Here is a 15,278-nt window from a genome sequence, read left to right as displayed (position 1 = left end):
CATGAAAAAGGTTCCAAAGCAGTGGCAGAGCTTGAACTACAAATTAGAGGGGCAATACCACATCATACATGAATTGGATGATCTAGAGGTGGCCATTTTGAAGCTTGCTTAGTAAAATAATCAAAATACATTCCAACTAGATAAACTGGCAATCAGGTTAAACAAGACTATTAGGGAGGAGTGGAAGACACTTTCACATTAGATCAAAGGGCAAATCTTAACTCTGGTTTTTGTTCAAAGATGATATTTTTCGTATCGTTCCCTATCTCCCTATTGTAACTACACTTACATTACATAATGTAAAACATAGTTGCATACGGTAAGTGGAGAGACAGTCATTTTCATCAACTAGATTAATTTTTGAAACACCACAACAATAGAATTCTCCTGAGCACTACGTAAAAAAAAATCATAACATAAGTGACGGGTGATAACCGCTATGAGTGACGAGTTCTGTATCTATCATCCCGAACACGTTACTGATGACTAGTCATAAGTAATTAGGCCATTGATGAGAGATTAAAACTTGTGTTGTCACTAAAAGTGACGGATCGTAACTGTAACCTGTCACTTATGACTAATGAACGGTTTTTACACTTTTTGGATGAGAAAAAAAGTCAAAAAAATATTTTTTTCAACCAAGCTAACCCAACTTAAGTACCATCACCACTCGCAATGTGTTTCATGTAATTGTTCACACTGTTTACTTTTAATTCCGTGGGAATCGAACTCGCGACCTAACCTCGTGAGCATAGCAGCCTTACCACCTCACTCTCACGTGCGTTTTGAAGGGAGCCGGATAAATATCCTTTTAGCCTTTTTACCGAAGGTCATAATCAAGTATAAGTGACGGGTCACACTTATGACCTGTCGCTAATGTTCATTGTACAATAGACATATAAACCAGTTGATCCAGAGTGTCTTCGGTAAAACGGGTATAGCTTTTGTGTATAGACTCCGAATTTGACGTTTTTTGACTCTACAAACATCTACAGAAAAAAGTTACATCTGTTTATCCTTTACTTTGTCAGGTTCGATAAATTTTTTAAGGCAAAAAACGGCCTGGAAGATTAAGTTCTAGCACCCCTGAAGTTTTTGCACTGTTTTTAAACACACGTTTGTGTCTATAACCATCACCCCTTATATCAAATTTGAGTATAAATATACAATAGTTCCTATTCTAATGCCGCTGAAGTAAAAAAAAAAGAGAAAAATAAAATAAAAATAAAAAATATTTCACTTTGAATTTAAAACATTTCACTTCAAGCAAGATATGAAAAACAAATCCAATGAAGAAGTAACACTTTTAACTCGAGATTTATTTCTTCTAGAGAATTTGAAGCACTTTCAAAGCTGCTCATTAAATATTTTTTGATTTAAAACTGAATACACGTTAAATTGAAGATCAAATATTTTGACTTGTTTTTTTTAATACACTTTCAATTTGAAATATGGATCTTCTAACTTGATACTTGGAGTTTGTGGCATTTGTGTTATTTTGGTATTAGTACGGTAGTAGACTAGTATTATATCAAGTTATATCGTATAGAACTATAGAACATATAAGTGACGTGACATAACTATTCTACTATCAAAATTGAGCAAAGTTTTTGTAAATATTGTTATTAATGATGTATTATAACTTGACTTGTTATTAATGACTGGTATAAGAGACCCGTCATTGATGAGCTTATTATTGGCAACGAGTTAAAACTTGACCCATCACTAATGATTGATCTATAATAACTTATCATTGATGAGTTATACAGGTCAAGTTTTCATCCGTCATAATTTATTCACTAATATAATCCGTTACTGATGAGTTACCATTAGTAACGAATCATAAATATGACATGTCATTTTTATCATAAATAATAAATCATATTACTATCCGTGTTTATTTTACGTAGTATAGGCAGTGAGCTAGCGCCCCTGTTTAGTTTAGTTATCGACCCCTGTGTGAAAGGGGGCGGGCAGATCGCTATTGTGGCGTAGTGCTTTGTCTAAACGCCCGCCACGAAGGATGATGGCGCCATTAGCAGTTGCTAATTGACTGATACTCCAAATTTATCTATTGGCACCGCCGCATAAAATTAACATGGCCGTATAGAAAAGTCAAGTGTCGTTGTGTCAAACTTTACACGGAGATGCTCCGATGTCATCACACATTTGGCACATATTTTTACTCGGACTCTCTCATCTTTGTAGCAGGTAATTTAATTTCTGCTTTATTACTTACATATGATTCACATGAATATAATAAATGTGTTTGTTTTAGCACTCTAAAAAGTTACCACGCTAGAGTTATTGAACAACGCAATTGCATCAGCATTTCAACTAGAATACTCATTGCCGCAGACACAATCAGGGTCGAATCTAGAAGGAAATTGATGTGGTGCATACATGTATAATTTTAAAGCAACATTATAAATTTTAATTGTTTTATGTGATCAAAATAAACTACTTAGTGCTAAAAAAAATTCTAGCTCGGTGCATGTGTACCACATTGGCTCAATATAGCTTTGCAACGGGCCACAGCTGTTTTCCCCACAGAGCTAGCATCGCCACATTTTAGAAAAAGAATGAGGAAACAAATTCAGAAATACAAGCATACAACTAAGTTTCTACACCACATGGGATGATAGCATGCACAAAAACCCATGAGCATGCGCTGGACGCCTGGACGAGACTTGGTCTTAATGGAATCTTGTGCAAATTATGGTCAATAGCCTACCACATGGACAACCAGCTCAAGCGCCCTACCACATTGGGACTATAAAACGGGTACAAAATTTTATAAGATCTGGTTGAGAAAGATCCTTATAAGATCTAATCTATTTTTTTTTATTTAATAGTTACACATGCAAAAAAGATAGAAGAGATGATACATGTCACGCTGTGAGAGGGGATCTTTCTCAAAATCTGGCTTTATAAAATTTCTTTCCGTCCACTCCTGCCACATGGGCACACGTAGCGATAGAAATACGACAATATAATAAAAGCGAAGGTGGCATTTGGACTTGGGCGAAGCGGGGGCCATTTTGGCTGTCAATGCAATCGGATGTAAGCCCTCTCCCGATGCTAATTTTTTTTACATTGATTAAATATATATCTAAATAAAAAGATGATATGATAAATAATTTAAAGATGTGAAGAGTAACTCTAAGGTGATTATGAGATAATAGAATTTTTTAAGAAGCTAATGATATATGTATGCATTATAAATTTGTTTTTTAAAAACAATTTTTTACTCTCCCTCACCGTAGATATCATCTAAAAACAAGATATTGAAAGTGGCAAGGCCCCTCCAGAGTCCAGACTCGCCATGGACTCCTGTTGGATAAAGTTCGGATTCCCTATCACCGGACAGTTACTCGACAGGACGGCATGGACTGATCACCAATTGGTTATGCGGTTTCTGTCCTTAGCTCGCCTTGGATCTAGCAAGGATTCGCTGCATCTATCAGTAGAGTTTTTCCCCTTTTCATTTGGAGTAAATTTCACAGTGCTACTGATACTTAAGATAAACTTATCATAAATTCACTAACTTTAATATATATTTCATATACCCATTAATACTTAGGGTACTCGTCTCATAAATCTATCACTTCTACTCCTTTTCTGTTTCCTGTTCACCTGACCCCTCATGTCATGCTAACATTTTTAGCGTGACTTAGACACATCATATGCATTAACGTGACCACGTATGTTAGTCACATTATATATATTGGCATTTTCGCTTCATCCATGAATGAAATTCTCACTCTTTTCTTTTAGAGAAAATTTCACATACCTATTAATACTTAGGACAAACTATCATAAACTCATTAACTTTTATGCCTATTTTATAGCCACACCAATACTTAGAGTAGTCATCTCACAAATCCACCACTTTTTCTCTCCTCCAGTTTCCCGTTCACCTAGCCCTACATATCACGCCAACATCTTTAACGTGATTTGGTCACATTGGTGAGTCGCTGATATGTAGAGTCGGGTGAATGGGAAACAGAAGGAGAGGAGAAGTGGTGGGTTATAAGACAACCGTCTCAAGTATTGATAGATCTATAAAATAAACAAAAGTTAGTGTGTTTATGATTGTTTGTTCTAAGTAAGTATTGATGGGCCTGTAAAATTTACTCTTTCTTTTGCAAAAAATATGCGAAAGTTTACTCATAGAGAGCCATAAGCCCATAAAGGTGATGATGAGTGTGTAGTTCGATTTGGGATGTGGAAGAGATTTTGCTACGCTACATATTGTAATTGACATTTACGTGCAATCCGGAGTTCTGACTGTTATTACTCCATTTTCTCAGTCTACTCCTTATAGAGTCCCCAATAATATTACCAATCATTAACTATAAAAGTTGTCTATATCATCTACAGGTAACATAATATGCAATCCTTAATAATGCTAGCTATATCGTTTCTTTATAATTTAATGTAGGTCTGTATGTATTAGATACTACAAATCTAAATGTACCTTGGAATGCACTGTAGACTGACTACACATTAGTAGCCATTTTTTATTTCTTTTCGTATTAACTCTTCTTTGTATAGACAAAATATATGATACTAGCATCTTATACTCCCTGTTCAAAATAAGTGTTATTTTAGGTTAAATGTAATTAACTATTTTAAACTTTAGATATAAATTATTTTTTATGTATTGAGTTTGGATACTTGAAAATGACATGGGTAGATTTATCTAGAAAAATATTTTCTTAATAGTATATTTTTATTATGTTTTAACAAAATATTATAATAAAAAATAGTAGTTAAAGTTGTATTTTGAGGACTGTATTAATGTCAAAATGATACTTATTTCAGACTGAAGACAATAGCTAGCTGCTATGAATTGTTTTTTTTAAGCCACAAAATAGACAATTATATTAGAATAAGAGTAAGACAAAAAAAAGCCTAAAATTATAAACCGCGGCAACAAGAAAAGAAAAGATATACAACACCACGGAAGAGCAAAGGCCGGCCGAGACAACAAGGCTAAACCAAAAACTCTAACTACTACAACAACGAATCCACTGCGGCTGGTTGGCTAAACAAGCAACATATTACGTGGAGACCCACCATTAGCACTCTGACCTGGATTATTGGAGACGGTCTTCTTGTTATCTGCAAGAACTTTGTTTTTCTTAACAAATGTTGACCATGCAACTATGTCATGGGAACAACTTAGCTATCATAAGAGTTACTTAAAAAACTCCTTGCTTAATTGATTGGTACAGCAGAGTTCCTATCGTTTTATTCTAGAAAGTTACTCAGAAACCTCATAAACATGATTAAATCCATAAGGTATCAATAGTTCAACACGCCTTGCGTGATTTACCAAATGTTCCCTTTCTGCATGATAGTAGTTAGTGAATACGTCTATTCTACGAACAATAACCGTTTCGTATTGGTGTTAGTTTCCTATAGCTGTTGACGTGGTTTTCATTGGACACTCGTGGTTTAGCAATTACAAAGTTAGGAGTAATACTCACTCGGTTTAAAGAACAATCGCTCTTGTCTGTGTGTTCGGAACTATGTCTGTCCAAATCATATTCTTTCGTAAACAGAGGGACTAAAAAAAGTAAAAATCAGCAACGGAACTTGACGTATGAATAAGCCCCACGAAAAATATTATACTACTATCTAGTCTATTATATTATTATTCGAGTATTAAAAGAGCTACTATATTCGCTCTTAATTTTATAAAATTACTACATTAATCTAAAAAAAAGATTTAGATCATTCAATATTTTAAACATCTAACAATCTAGACTAAACCAAAGAATACATATAAAATACGATTAATAAATAGCTAAAATCAAAATTAAAATTATAAAAAACAGTAGATTGATTTCTATACAGTTTGGGAAGCAAAATATCTAAATAAAAAGTCCAAATAAAATAAAATAATTAATACTTAAAATTATGGTTATAATAGAAAAAAGAAGGATACATATCAAATATAGTCTTGAAAAAAATCAAATATAAATAAAGAGTCTATATAAAATACAATTAATTAAATATTATATTAATAAAATATTATAGCAATGGTAGCCACGCTATTAAACTCAGAGTTTGGGCTGAAATATATTATGCTACTGTCTAGCTTGGGCTGAAAGTAGAGTTTAATTCCCAACTATTAAACTCAGAGTGACGACCTCAGCACAGAAAAAGAAATCTCAGACGGCGTCAATGGCTCCGTTGACAGAAGATCCTGAGCGAGTCTTGTCCAGCCATTTGAGTCTTCAGGTAGTTACTCCCTCTTATCATAAATATATATTATTTTATAAAAGATTTAGTTAAAATTTTAAAATTTTAATTAATAATAGTTTTTAAAATATTTAGTTTGAAAACGTCATGTGTATAATTTGTCGTATCACAAATACAATATATTTTATAATATATTTTAATAGAAACTAATAGTCAAAGTTATATATTAAAACTATATTTTATTTAAAATAATATGTGCTTATGATCAGAGGACTAGCATTTTTCACCTTTCCGCGCAACAGATGCGATCAGATCAGATCCTCTCCTAACGGCCTACCCCTAACTCTGTTCGTCTCCTGCGCCGGCCACCCACCGCTGCCACCGAGGGGCAAAAGCGTCATCTCAACCTTCCCGGAGCCTATAAGAAGGCCCCTCTCCATTTCTTCAAACTTTAGTTCCAGAATCCAGAGCCCTCCACAAGGAAAAAAATATTATCGACAATTAAAGTCTTTTCCTCATCGATAGAAACAGAATAAAAAACAAGCAAAAAAAGATTTCCTTTTTGCTATTCCGTCCCACCAAACCTCCTCCCGCCCGCAGCCGTAGCGTAGCTGAATTGTCCCGCTTCTTCTCCGGGCGGCGAGAGGCTGCTGCGCGCGTACTGTCTCCGGCGAGTGGTCGGTCTCCTCCGCGCGCGGCTGAGGAGATCCCACGGGGGCTTGGGTTTGGGGCGTGCATGAAGGGGTTTTCGCTGATGCCGATGAAGACTCCGACCAGGCTTCTGTGGAGCACCAGTTTCTTCCGCCACAAGATCGCCGAAATCCTCGCCTCCTCCTCCTGCTTCTTATAAGTCCTTCGATCCCCCGCCACCGTCGTCGGCAGCTAGCTCCTGTACATACGTCGACGCACGTATAGTTAATTTCCTCCCCCCAAGAAGTAATTAAGGCAAATAATCTCCAAGGTTCGATCTTGATCCATGGAGTCTGGTCGGCTCATCTTCAACCCGACGGGCTCCGGCGCCGGGCAGATGCTCTTCCTGGACTGCAGCGTGGGCGGCCCCGACAGCGGCTTGTTCCATCGAGGTATTAGTCTCATCTAAATTTCTTTGATGAATAATTCTTGGCGCTGCTTCGATCTTGGATTCGTGTACTGATTGCGGTTGCGATGTGGGAGTGATGAAGGCGGGAGACCGGTGTTCGGTCTGGAAGAAGGGCGCGGCGTAAAGCGGCCCTTCTTCACCTCCCCCGACGAGCTCCTCGAGGAGGAGTACTACGACGAGCAGCTTCCGGAGAAGAAGCGCCGCCTCACCCCGGAGCAGGTAATCACTCGAGACTCGACCGCTCCGGCCACCTAGCTAGTCAACACGTAGATGCATGCCATGACATGTCATGACGCTTGCATGCGCGCACGTGCAGGTGCATCTGCTGGAGCGGAGCTTCGAGGAGGAGAACAAGCTGGAGCCGGAGCGCAAGACGGAGCTGGCGCGGAAGCTGGGGCTGCAGCCGCGCCAGGTCGCCGTCTGGTTCCAGAACCGGCGCGCCCGGTGGAAAACCAAGCAGCTCGAGCGCGACTTCGACCGCCTCAAGGCATCCTTCGACGTCCTCCGCGCCGACCACGACGTCCTCCTCCAGGACAACCACCGCCTCCATTCACAGGTAACCACTAACGACGACGACCACCACCTCCTCTCAGTCTTAAGGGGCTCCGTGCCTGCTAGCTAGCTTCCATGGCCTCCGACGTCGCTGATGGATGAGTTGGCGATCTGTGCTGTTGTGAAAATTAAGGTGGTGTCGTTGACCGAGAAGCTGCAAGAGAGGGAAGCGGCGGAGGGCAGCGCCGGCGCCACGGACTTGCTGGCGGACGTGAAGGTTTCGTTTGCCGTCGACGGAGACGCCGAGCAGCCGGCGGCAGCGGCAGCGCTCGAGGTGCAGCAGGTGAAGTCCGAGGACAGGGTGAGCACGGGCAGCGGGAGCGCGGTGGTTGACGCGGACGCGCTGCCCAGCGCCGGCTGCCGGATCGCCGCCGCCGTGGACAGCAGCGTGGAGTCGTACTTCCCTGGCGGCGACGACCAGTTCCATGACTGCGCGATGGGTCCCGTGGACCACGGCGCGGGGGAATTCCAGTCGGAGGAGGACGACGGCGCGGGCAGCGATGAGGGATGCAGCTACTACGCCGACGATACCGCCGCCGCCGCATTCTTCGCCGGACACGCCCACCACCACGCGGACGACGACGAGGACAACGGCCAGATCAGCTGGTGGATGTGGAACTAGGCATCCAGTCCTGCGCCGCGCGCCAAAATCTTGTGTTAAACATAGTGCCTTTTCCTTTCTGCAAGTCGTTGTAATTGTGAATTATCAAGAAGGTGTATGCATGCATGGTAGGGTAAAATTGGATAATTAATATCGTTAATTGCAGTCTGTCGTGGTGTTTGAGAGGATCAAGATAGTAGGGGAGAAATAAGTGCATGGAGGCAGGGACTCTTTTCATGGCACAATGCATTATGTCAAGTGAGATTTAGTCATCATCATGTCGTTCCAGTTTTTGTCAAGATCAAATGGAGTCGTTAATCTACTAAGTGCATTTTCGCATGATTAATTCTGTGTTTCAAAGAAAGGAGCTATGAGTGAATCGATACAACAGTGCCTGAAGATGTTCTTTAGCTTGTGATCAGTTGTGTTCGCCTGCGGTTATTAGAAGAAAAAAAAAACCAGAAAACATGACCAGATGACAACACGCATGGCACTAGTGCTTCTACTGCAATACTATGAGTAATACTGCTTCAGAACAAAAACTAATATATCGGAGTAGACTAGTAGCACCAAATTAAGTATAGATCAGTGCGCATGGAAATCTAGAATAGGTCAATTAAGTTTTCCACTTGCAAGATGAGACAAATGCAGCTTCTTTCCCTTTCTTCTTTTCGGACACAAATAGGAAGAAGCTGGAACATGAGTGGCAACTTCTCGCATTCACCTCACAGAAAATGGATAGCTAGATCGGCGCAAACGGTTGGCCCTGGCAAATCTGTTTGCCACTCTTGCTCAGCTATAGTCATCAGCTTACACTATTTTAGGCGGATTGTCGAGAGTTGTCGAGGTTTTGAATTTTGGCATAGCACTCTATTTTTATAGTTTGTTTCATATTTATCAGATATCTTCGAAGAGACACTCTGTTTTTGTAGTTATTATTTACTGTATGCTACCTTTTCATCTTGTGGTCACATACTTTTCCCCTCGAATATATCCGAGAAACCTTGTGGAGAGCAACAGGAACTGAAAGTTGTTCTCAATAGTGTGTAGATCAAGACTGCATAAATGTGCTGGTAAAAAGAAGCTTTTTTTGCTTGCTCTAATCCTCTCAAAAGAGAACTGTCTTTAGCCACCACTGTTCCCCTATCGCTCTCACCTACGACTTTTTACTGTTTCTAAGGTTGATACATCCCTCTCATACTTCCGTCAGGTTTGCCCAAGAATAACAAGTCACCTTAATCACTTACACTTAGTACCATGCCATAAACACACACATAAATTAAGATCACTTGCTTGCTATAATAGCCCAACTTATGATCAAAATCCACATGCTTTAGCTGGCCTATGAACATGTGCTCATGCATGGGGATATGAAATTTTTAACACATGAGAAATCCTATCCCAAGGACAGATCGATAAACTTTTATTACTGACTGTAGTTATTGATGTTCTCCTGATGAGTCTGACATGTTCAAGAGCCGGATTAAGTCTAGCATGCATGCATTACAGAAGCAATTTAGCTTGGCCTTGATTGGACAAGGGAGCACCTTTTGTCTTGTACAGCCCCACTAAAATAGTAGCCAAGATTCCATCTCCCCTCCTCGACGGTGACGTTGCAAAAGATTTAAAGGTGCAATGATGTGCGTTGAGGCCGTGCTACCCATCTAATTGAGCTGATAATCTTTCAGTGCTCGTCGGTTAGGAAAATCTGTGCTGCTTGGGAATGGGAATATTTGATTGGCCTCGCCGTCCAAGCATCTATCGGGGTTGCTATCAATCATGTCACGGAAAGGAGAGAAAATGTCATTTCTGACGGTGACCGGAGCTCGATCGATGGGGGGAAGGGAACGGGAGAGAAGCGTGTGCTCGTGCGGAGATGCAGCTGCTGAAGTTCAGCAGAAGGGAAGGGACCGAGCAGTGAGTGCGATTTCCATGGAGGGATGAGTGAGACATTGAACGATCGAGAGAGACGACACGGGCGCCGGTCGCGAGGTGATAAGCGATGTTAATTACGCGATGTGTGTGTGGAAATAATTGGGGGATCTGACCAGATCAGGCCAGGAGGCCCAGGAGAGGGGAGAGGGTGAGGAACGAGATGAGAGCTCGCTCGCACGCCTGCAGCAGGTCCCACTCTGTCAGCGTGTTGGGCTTGGCACCAACTGCTCCAAGCGTTCGTGATGTCCTGGTCGTGCCAGCACCGCACTGTTTTGGCGTCTTGCCGTTCTCGCTAACTATCGTCTGGCGCGCGGGTGGCTTGGAGATTTGCATTGATTTTACGGCACAAGAGATCGTGCGGTACTGTCAACCAGGAATCTTTCGTGCACTCAACCTTGCTCGCAAGCGACCTACCAACGCGGCGCGCCACTGATAGGTCCCAGCAAGGTTTCAAAATTCAATTCAAGACCGATTACGAAGCTCCGGCCACTTCTTCTATATTCGTGGTTTTCGACAGTAATTCGGTAAAATTCAATAGAAATCGGTCAAATTTTGTTAAATTTTTATAAGTTTTAAATTTAAATTTAACCGAAAACCGGTCGATTTCTGAATGCAAACCGCAGTAAATTGATCGGTAACCGTAAATATCGAGTAGTTACCAACGCGTTTTAAAACCCTGGATCCTAGTGGCATAGGTAGCACCAAACACCCTTCTCTTAGCAATTCTTGGTAATACTCGTCAGTAAAAATGGGTAGCTCGTACAAGATACTCGTTGATGTTATGCTACCAATGTGAATTGAGAATCAGAAAAGAGAAACTGAAATTAGGGCGGAGCAGGGCAGGGGCACTGGGCAGCGCATGTGGTAGGGATCGGATTGTGGACCCGGGTGGTGCACGTACATCGGGCGCCGATATGGATCCTTTTATTAACGATGATTAATACAGAGGTATCACTATCTATACAGTAAAATAAGTTTATTATATTATTGGACACGCTGCCACTATAGTGTTTTACTCTAGCAATCGATCACATCCATCAATTACAAAACCGATGCCTCTGACTGAGAGCTAATACGGAGAACTGTTTATCGTCTGTAGTAGCTCTTTTACTGCAGGGAATCCTTGTCTGTCGGACGCATCTGATAGGCGCTTTTTCCAGGGCTGATCTCCAGCACACCTAACTCCTGCTCGGCCCGCCATGTTCCGTGTCCGGCTCTGTCCCCTCGCCCTCGCACGCATCCTCCAATCAGTGGACCTGCGGTTGCAGCGCCCGCGCGGCTCCCATCTCCGTGTGCCGATGGCACGGTCCCCGTGGGCGCGTGCGGGCTTTGATCTATATCTCCAGGCGTCAATCCACCACCCGCCGCGCCGCGGACATAATTCATCGTCAGACACTCAGACCCCATGCATTTCCTTCGCCGATGGCCCTGTAGTCCGTGGGCGTGAGGCCACTCTCTATCTTTTATTTTATTTTATTTTGTCGATACGCCTCCCTCTGGATTTCGATGCCGCGGGCGTGGTTCGTCCTGCGCATGGCTCACGATATCATCTTTAATCTCACCGAGATACCGTAATACGTGGAGCTTTTTCTTAATGATGTTTAGTCCTTGTCAGTTTTCATTTACTTATCACTATTTTTTTACTGTAATTTAATTGTGCATTTAAAAATATATAAATATTTATATTTTATATTATTAAATTTATTATGAAATAAATTTTACTAGTATTGTATATTTTTTAAATATTTATATTTTTTTTTTGGAAAAACGCTTAATTAAATTTGCTGCAATAAAAATTAACAAATAAACGAAACTAAAGAAATAGTATATGTTTACCTCTAAACTGTGTAGTAATCGATTATGTTTGGATTTAAAGTTATATTAGCAGTAGTTTAGTGTTTGTATTGGACTTGTGTAACATAGCTTTTTTTTATAAATATGAGAGGAGATCTAATGTTATAACCAGGACGATCTAGTGACATGTTAGCTATTATAACTCGTGGATTTGCTGTTGTAACTAGTGATTTTTTTGTTGCAATATACGGATATTTAACTTGTTGTCTTTGAAAAAGGACACCGTCATGACAACATTGTGAGTTGCCGTGTACTTTCCTATCGCTACATGTTGCTACACTTGTGAGTCAAATCTGGTTTTTGTGTAGTTGTTAGTGCGACTGCAACTTAAACAATCACACTGCCACCATCAGATCTACGCTCAATGGGCCAGATCAGCATGAACAGTGCGTGGCTACTGCAGCAAGGTTCGATGTAGTAAGATTTAATGTAGCAGTCGTTCTGAGCCATCAATCTAAAAGATGAATGGACTGCAATGCGTACGATCGCTATTGTGTGATGGATCTCGGTGCCTTGCAGTTGTGAAAGGTGTTATTACTTTGTTAGCATGTTAGGTCATCTTTAACACATATTTTAAAAATTCGTTTTCTATAATATTATTATAACATCCTCTAATACTATTACAATACTCTTTATTTTTTTATTTTTAATAGTTACCCTAATTACAATATTCTATTACTCTTCTATGTAATACAACTGCTCCTGTCATAATTTTTTGGCTCACTCTTGCCGTCCACTTTACTGTAGCGGTGGAAAGCGACTTCGCTGCAGACGTTTGCGGACACAGCTTATCGGCATATTCACTATACTCTGCTGTCGGCATCGGTGCTAGAACGTCGTAGGCTTATGCAACGAATAATTGATAAGCCCCAGCTCTGAAGAACACCTTTGCGTACCTTGAAGAAATTCCACTCTAATCGTCCAACTCAAAATGTTTTAGGTAATTAATCTAATTTCAGCAAGAAAGGAAAGGGTACAACTACGATTAACTCAAGTGAGATCATGCTTGCACAAAAAGGGGAAGCTACGAAGTCAAGCTCGATAACCTTTTTTTCAGACGATGCTTAAATCATTTACGTAATCCTCCCATGGCAGCTTTGAGCACATCGGGACAATTCGTGCCGTCCAGTCCATCACCCTACTCTCTTCTCGTCCGCGCGGCGCCGCCCACGGTCCAAACAAAGTGCCTCGGCCCAAATCGCTATCACGGCCCATGATCAAGGCTGCCAGGCCTTCTCCACAACGGCCTCTACGGGTGACCGATCTACTATAAATTCCATGGTGGTGTTTCGCGGATTCGAAACGTCTACTTTGAATTGTGTATATAACTTTGTATGCAATATTTATGGGCGTGCCAATATACCATCGTATACGAATTAAATAAGTACACAAATGTGAAATACGGGGAAACATAACTTTATTCATTCATCATAGAATTACAAAGTACAATTTCCCACGCTTTACATTATGCCAAGTACATCCGACTAAATCAACTGGCGATTGCATGGCTCTTGGTTCCCGTGGCCTCGTAAAGCCGCCGGTTAATTACATCTGCAGTGTTGGACTGCAGACCACCTCCGATTAAGCTGCTTAATGGTCGTCGTGTCCAAAATAGGAGTTGTCTCCGAGTATGCATAAATATAATGCATGAAATGTGGAGTGCCAAAGCCTCGTCGACCTCTAGCAAAAGATATACGGCCTCATCGTATGGATCCCATAATGGAGTCTCGAAAAGAGTGTTCGGCCTCGTCGGTCACGAACAAATAATTCCGGCCTCATCGGTCACGGAAAAGGAAAAGTCCCAGCCTTGTCAGTCAGGGAGAAATAAGGAGACTTCAAGTGGTACACCGGCCTTGACAGTACGGACAAACGGATGTATGGTAGTAGCAGCATTATGCTCATGCAATAATTTGGAGATTTCTCTCGGTGTAGTCTCTTGATGAGATCATCTCCACGACACTTAGTCGCATGCTGGCTTAGCTTTCTCTGGTAGCATATACATGCATAAACTCAGCTCTTGCTTTGACATGCAAGCTGATATGTGACACTTAAAATTATTCAGGAATGCTGGAGAGCAAGCAAACGTGCTTGCAGGTGAAGTCTGGGGCTGGTCAAAGCCAAACAACAAAAGAACAGCCGTGTAACAAGCCACGGTGTTGTGAGATTATTGGGGCCGTGCGGTGGTAGCAGGTAGGCAGCTGTAACAAGCCACGGTGTTGTGAGATTATTGGGGCCGTGCCGTGTAACTTCTTACGGCACACGGCTTAAGCTCAAGCGTCCACGACACGACGGCAAGGCTATCACGACTTGTGACCAGAGTCTGGAATTCACTAGCGCAAGACCGGAGTACAAGACTTCGATGGCACACGGCTGGAATCCGAAGCTTCTTACGGCACACGGCCTGAGCTCAAGCGTCTACGGTGCGAATGTGGCACTGTCAGAGGCTCGCCGACTTGGCCATGGCCAGGGGTCCACTGAACACGGTGCGACAACGGTCGGCGACAGCAGGAGGGCGAGCAGCAGCTCTCGGTGGCGTAGTCAGCTTGACGGCCATGGCCTCCGGCCTTTTCTCCCCTCGCCCTCCTCTGTGGGCAGCGGCATTCATGGGGGCGGCAGCGCAGGAGCACGGCCGGGCGGCAACACGGCCTCGCCCGGATTTCTCTATGTCAGTGACGACTTCTTCTATGTCGTGCGTGTATACGAACTATAGCCGGGCTTTTAGCCAGGCCCTTCTCCATGCCCGATCGATCTCCATGGACAGCGGCAGCAGGAGAGTGGCGTGGTGGCAGCCGGGCTCAGCGTCGCGCAGGAGCACGGCGACAGCCGGGACTCGGCGGACGGCTGGGGCTCCGCCCCTCCTCTTCGGCGCTCGGCAGCTGTCCATGAGCGGCGGCAGAGCTTGACACAGCCTTGCTGTTCCAAACGCCGGAGGCGGCAGCAGGAGGCTCCGCCCCTTCTTCCATCTGCCCCCCTTTTTCGTGGGATCACCTGGCGGTCTTTATATAGGCAGAGCTGGCCTTGGAG

The 15,278-nt window shown here is 42.3% G+C and overlaps 1 protein-coding gene across 1 annotated transcript; it reads left to right on the top strand.

Moving 5' to 3' along the window:
- Positions 1-6,654: 6,654 nt before the first annotated feature.
- LOC133921319 (homeobox-leucine zipper protein HOX16-like) lies at positions 6,655-8,811 on the top strand. Its single transcript, XM_062366133.1, has 4 exons — positions 6,655-7,295; positions 7,395-7,531; positions 7,629-7,868; positions 7,998-8,811. The coding sequence occupies exons 1-4, from the start codon at positions 7,190-7,192 to the stop codon at positions 8,484-8,486; spliced, it is 972 nt and encodes a 323-aa protein (XP_062222117.1). The 5' UTR covers positions 6,655-7,189; the 3' UTR covers positions 8,487-8,811.
- The last annotated feature ends 6,467 nt before the right edge of the window (positions 8,812-15,278 follow it).

Source organism: Phragmites australis, chromosome 6 (assembly GCF_958298935.1).
Source record: "Phragmites australis chromosome 6, lpPhrAust1.1, whole genome shotgun sequence".
Classification (NCBI taxonomy): Eukaryota; Viridiplantae; Streptophyta; class Magnoliopsida; order Poales; family Poaceae; genus Phragmites; species Phragmites australis.
Note: the sequence above shows the minus strand (reverse complement) of the source record. Positions and strands in the feature narration are given on the sequence as shown.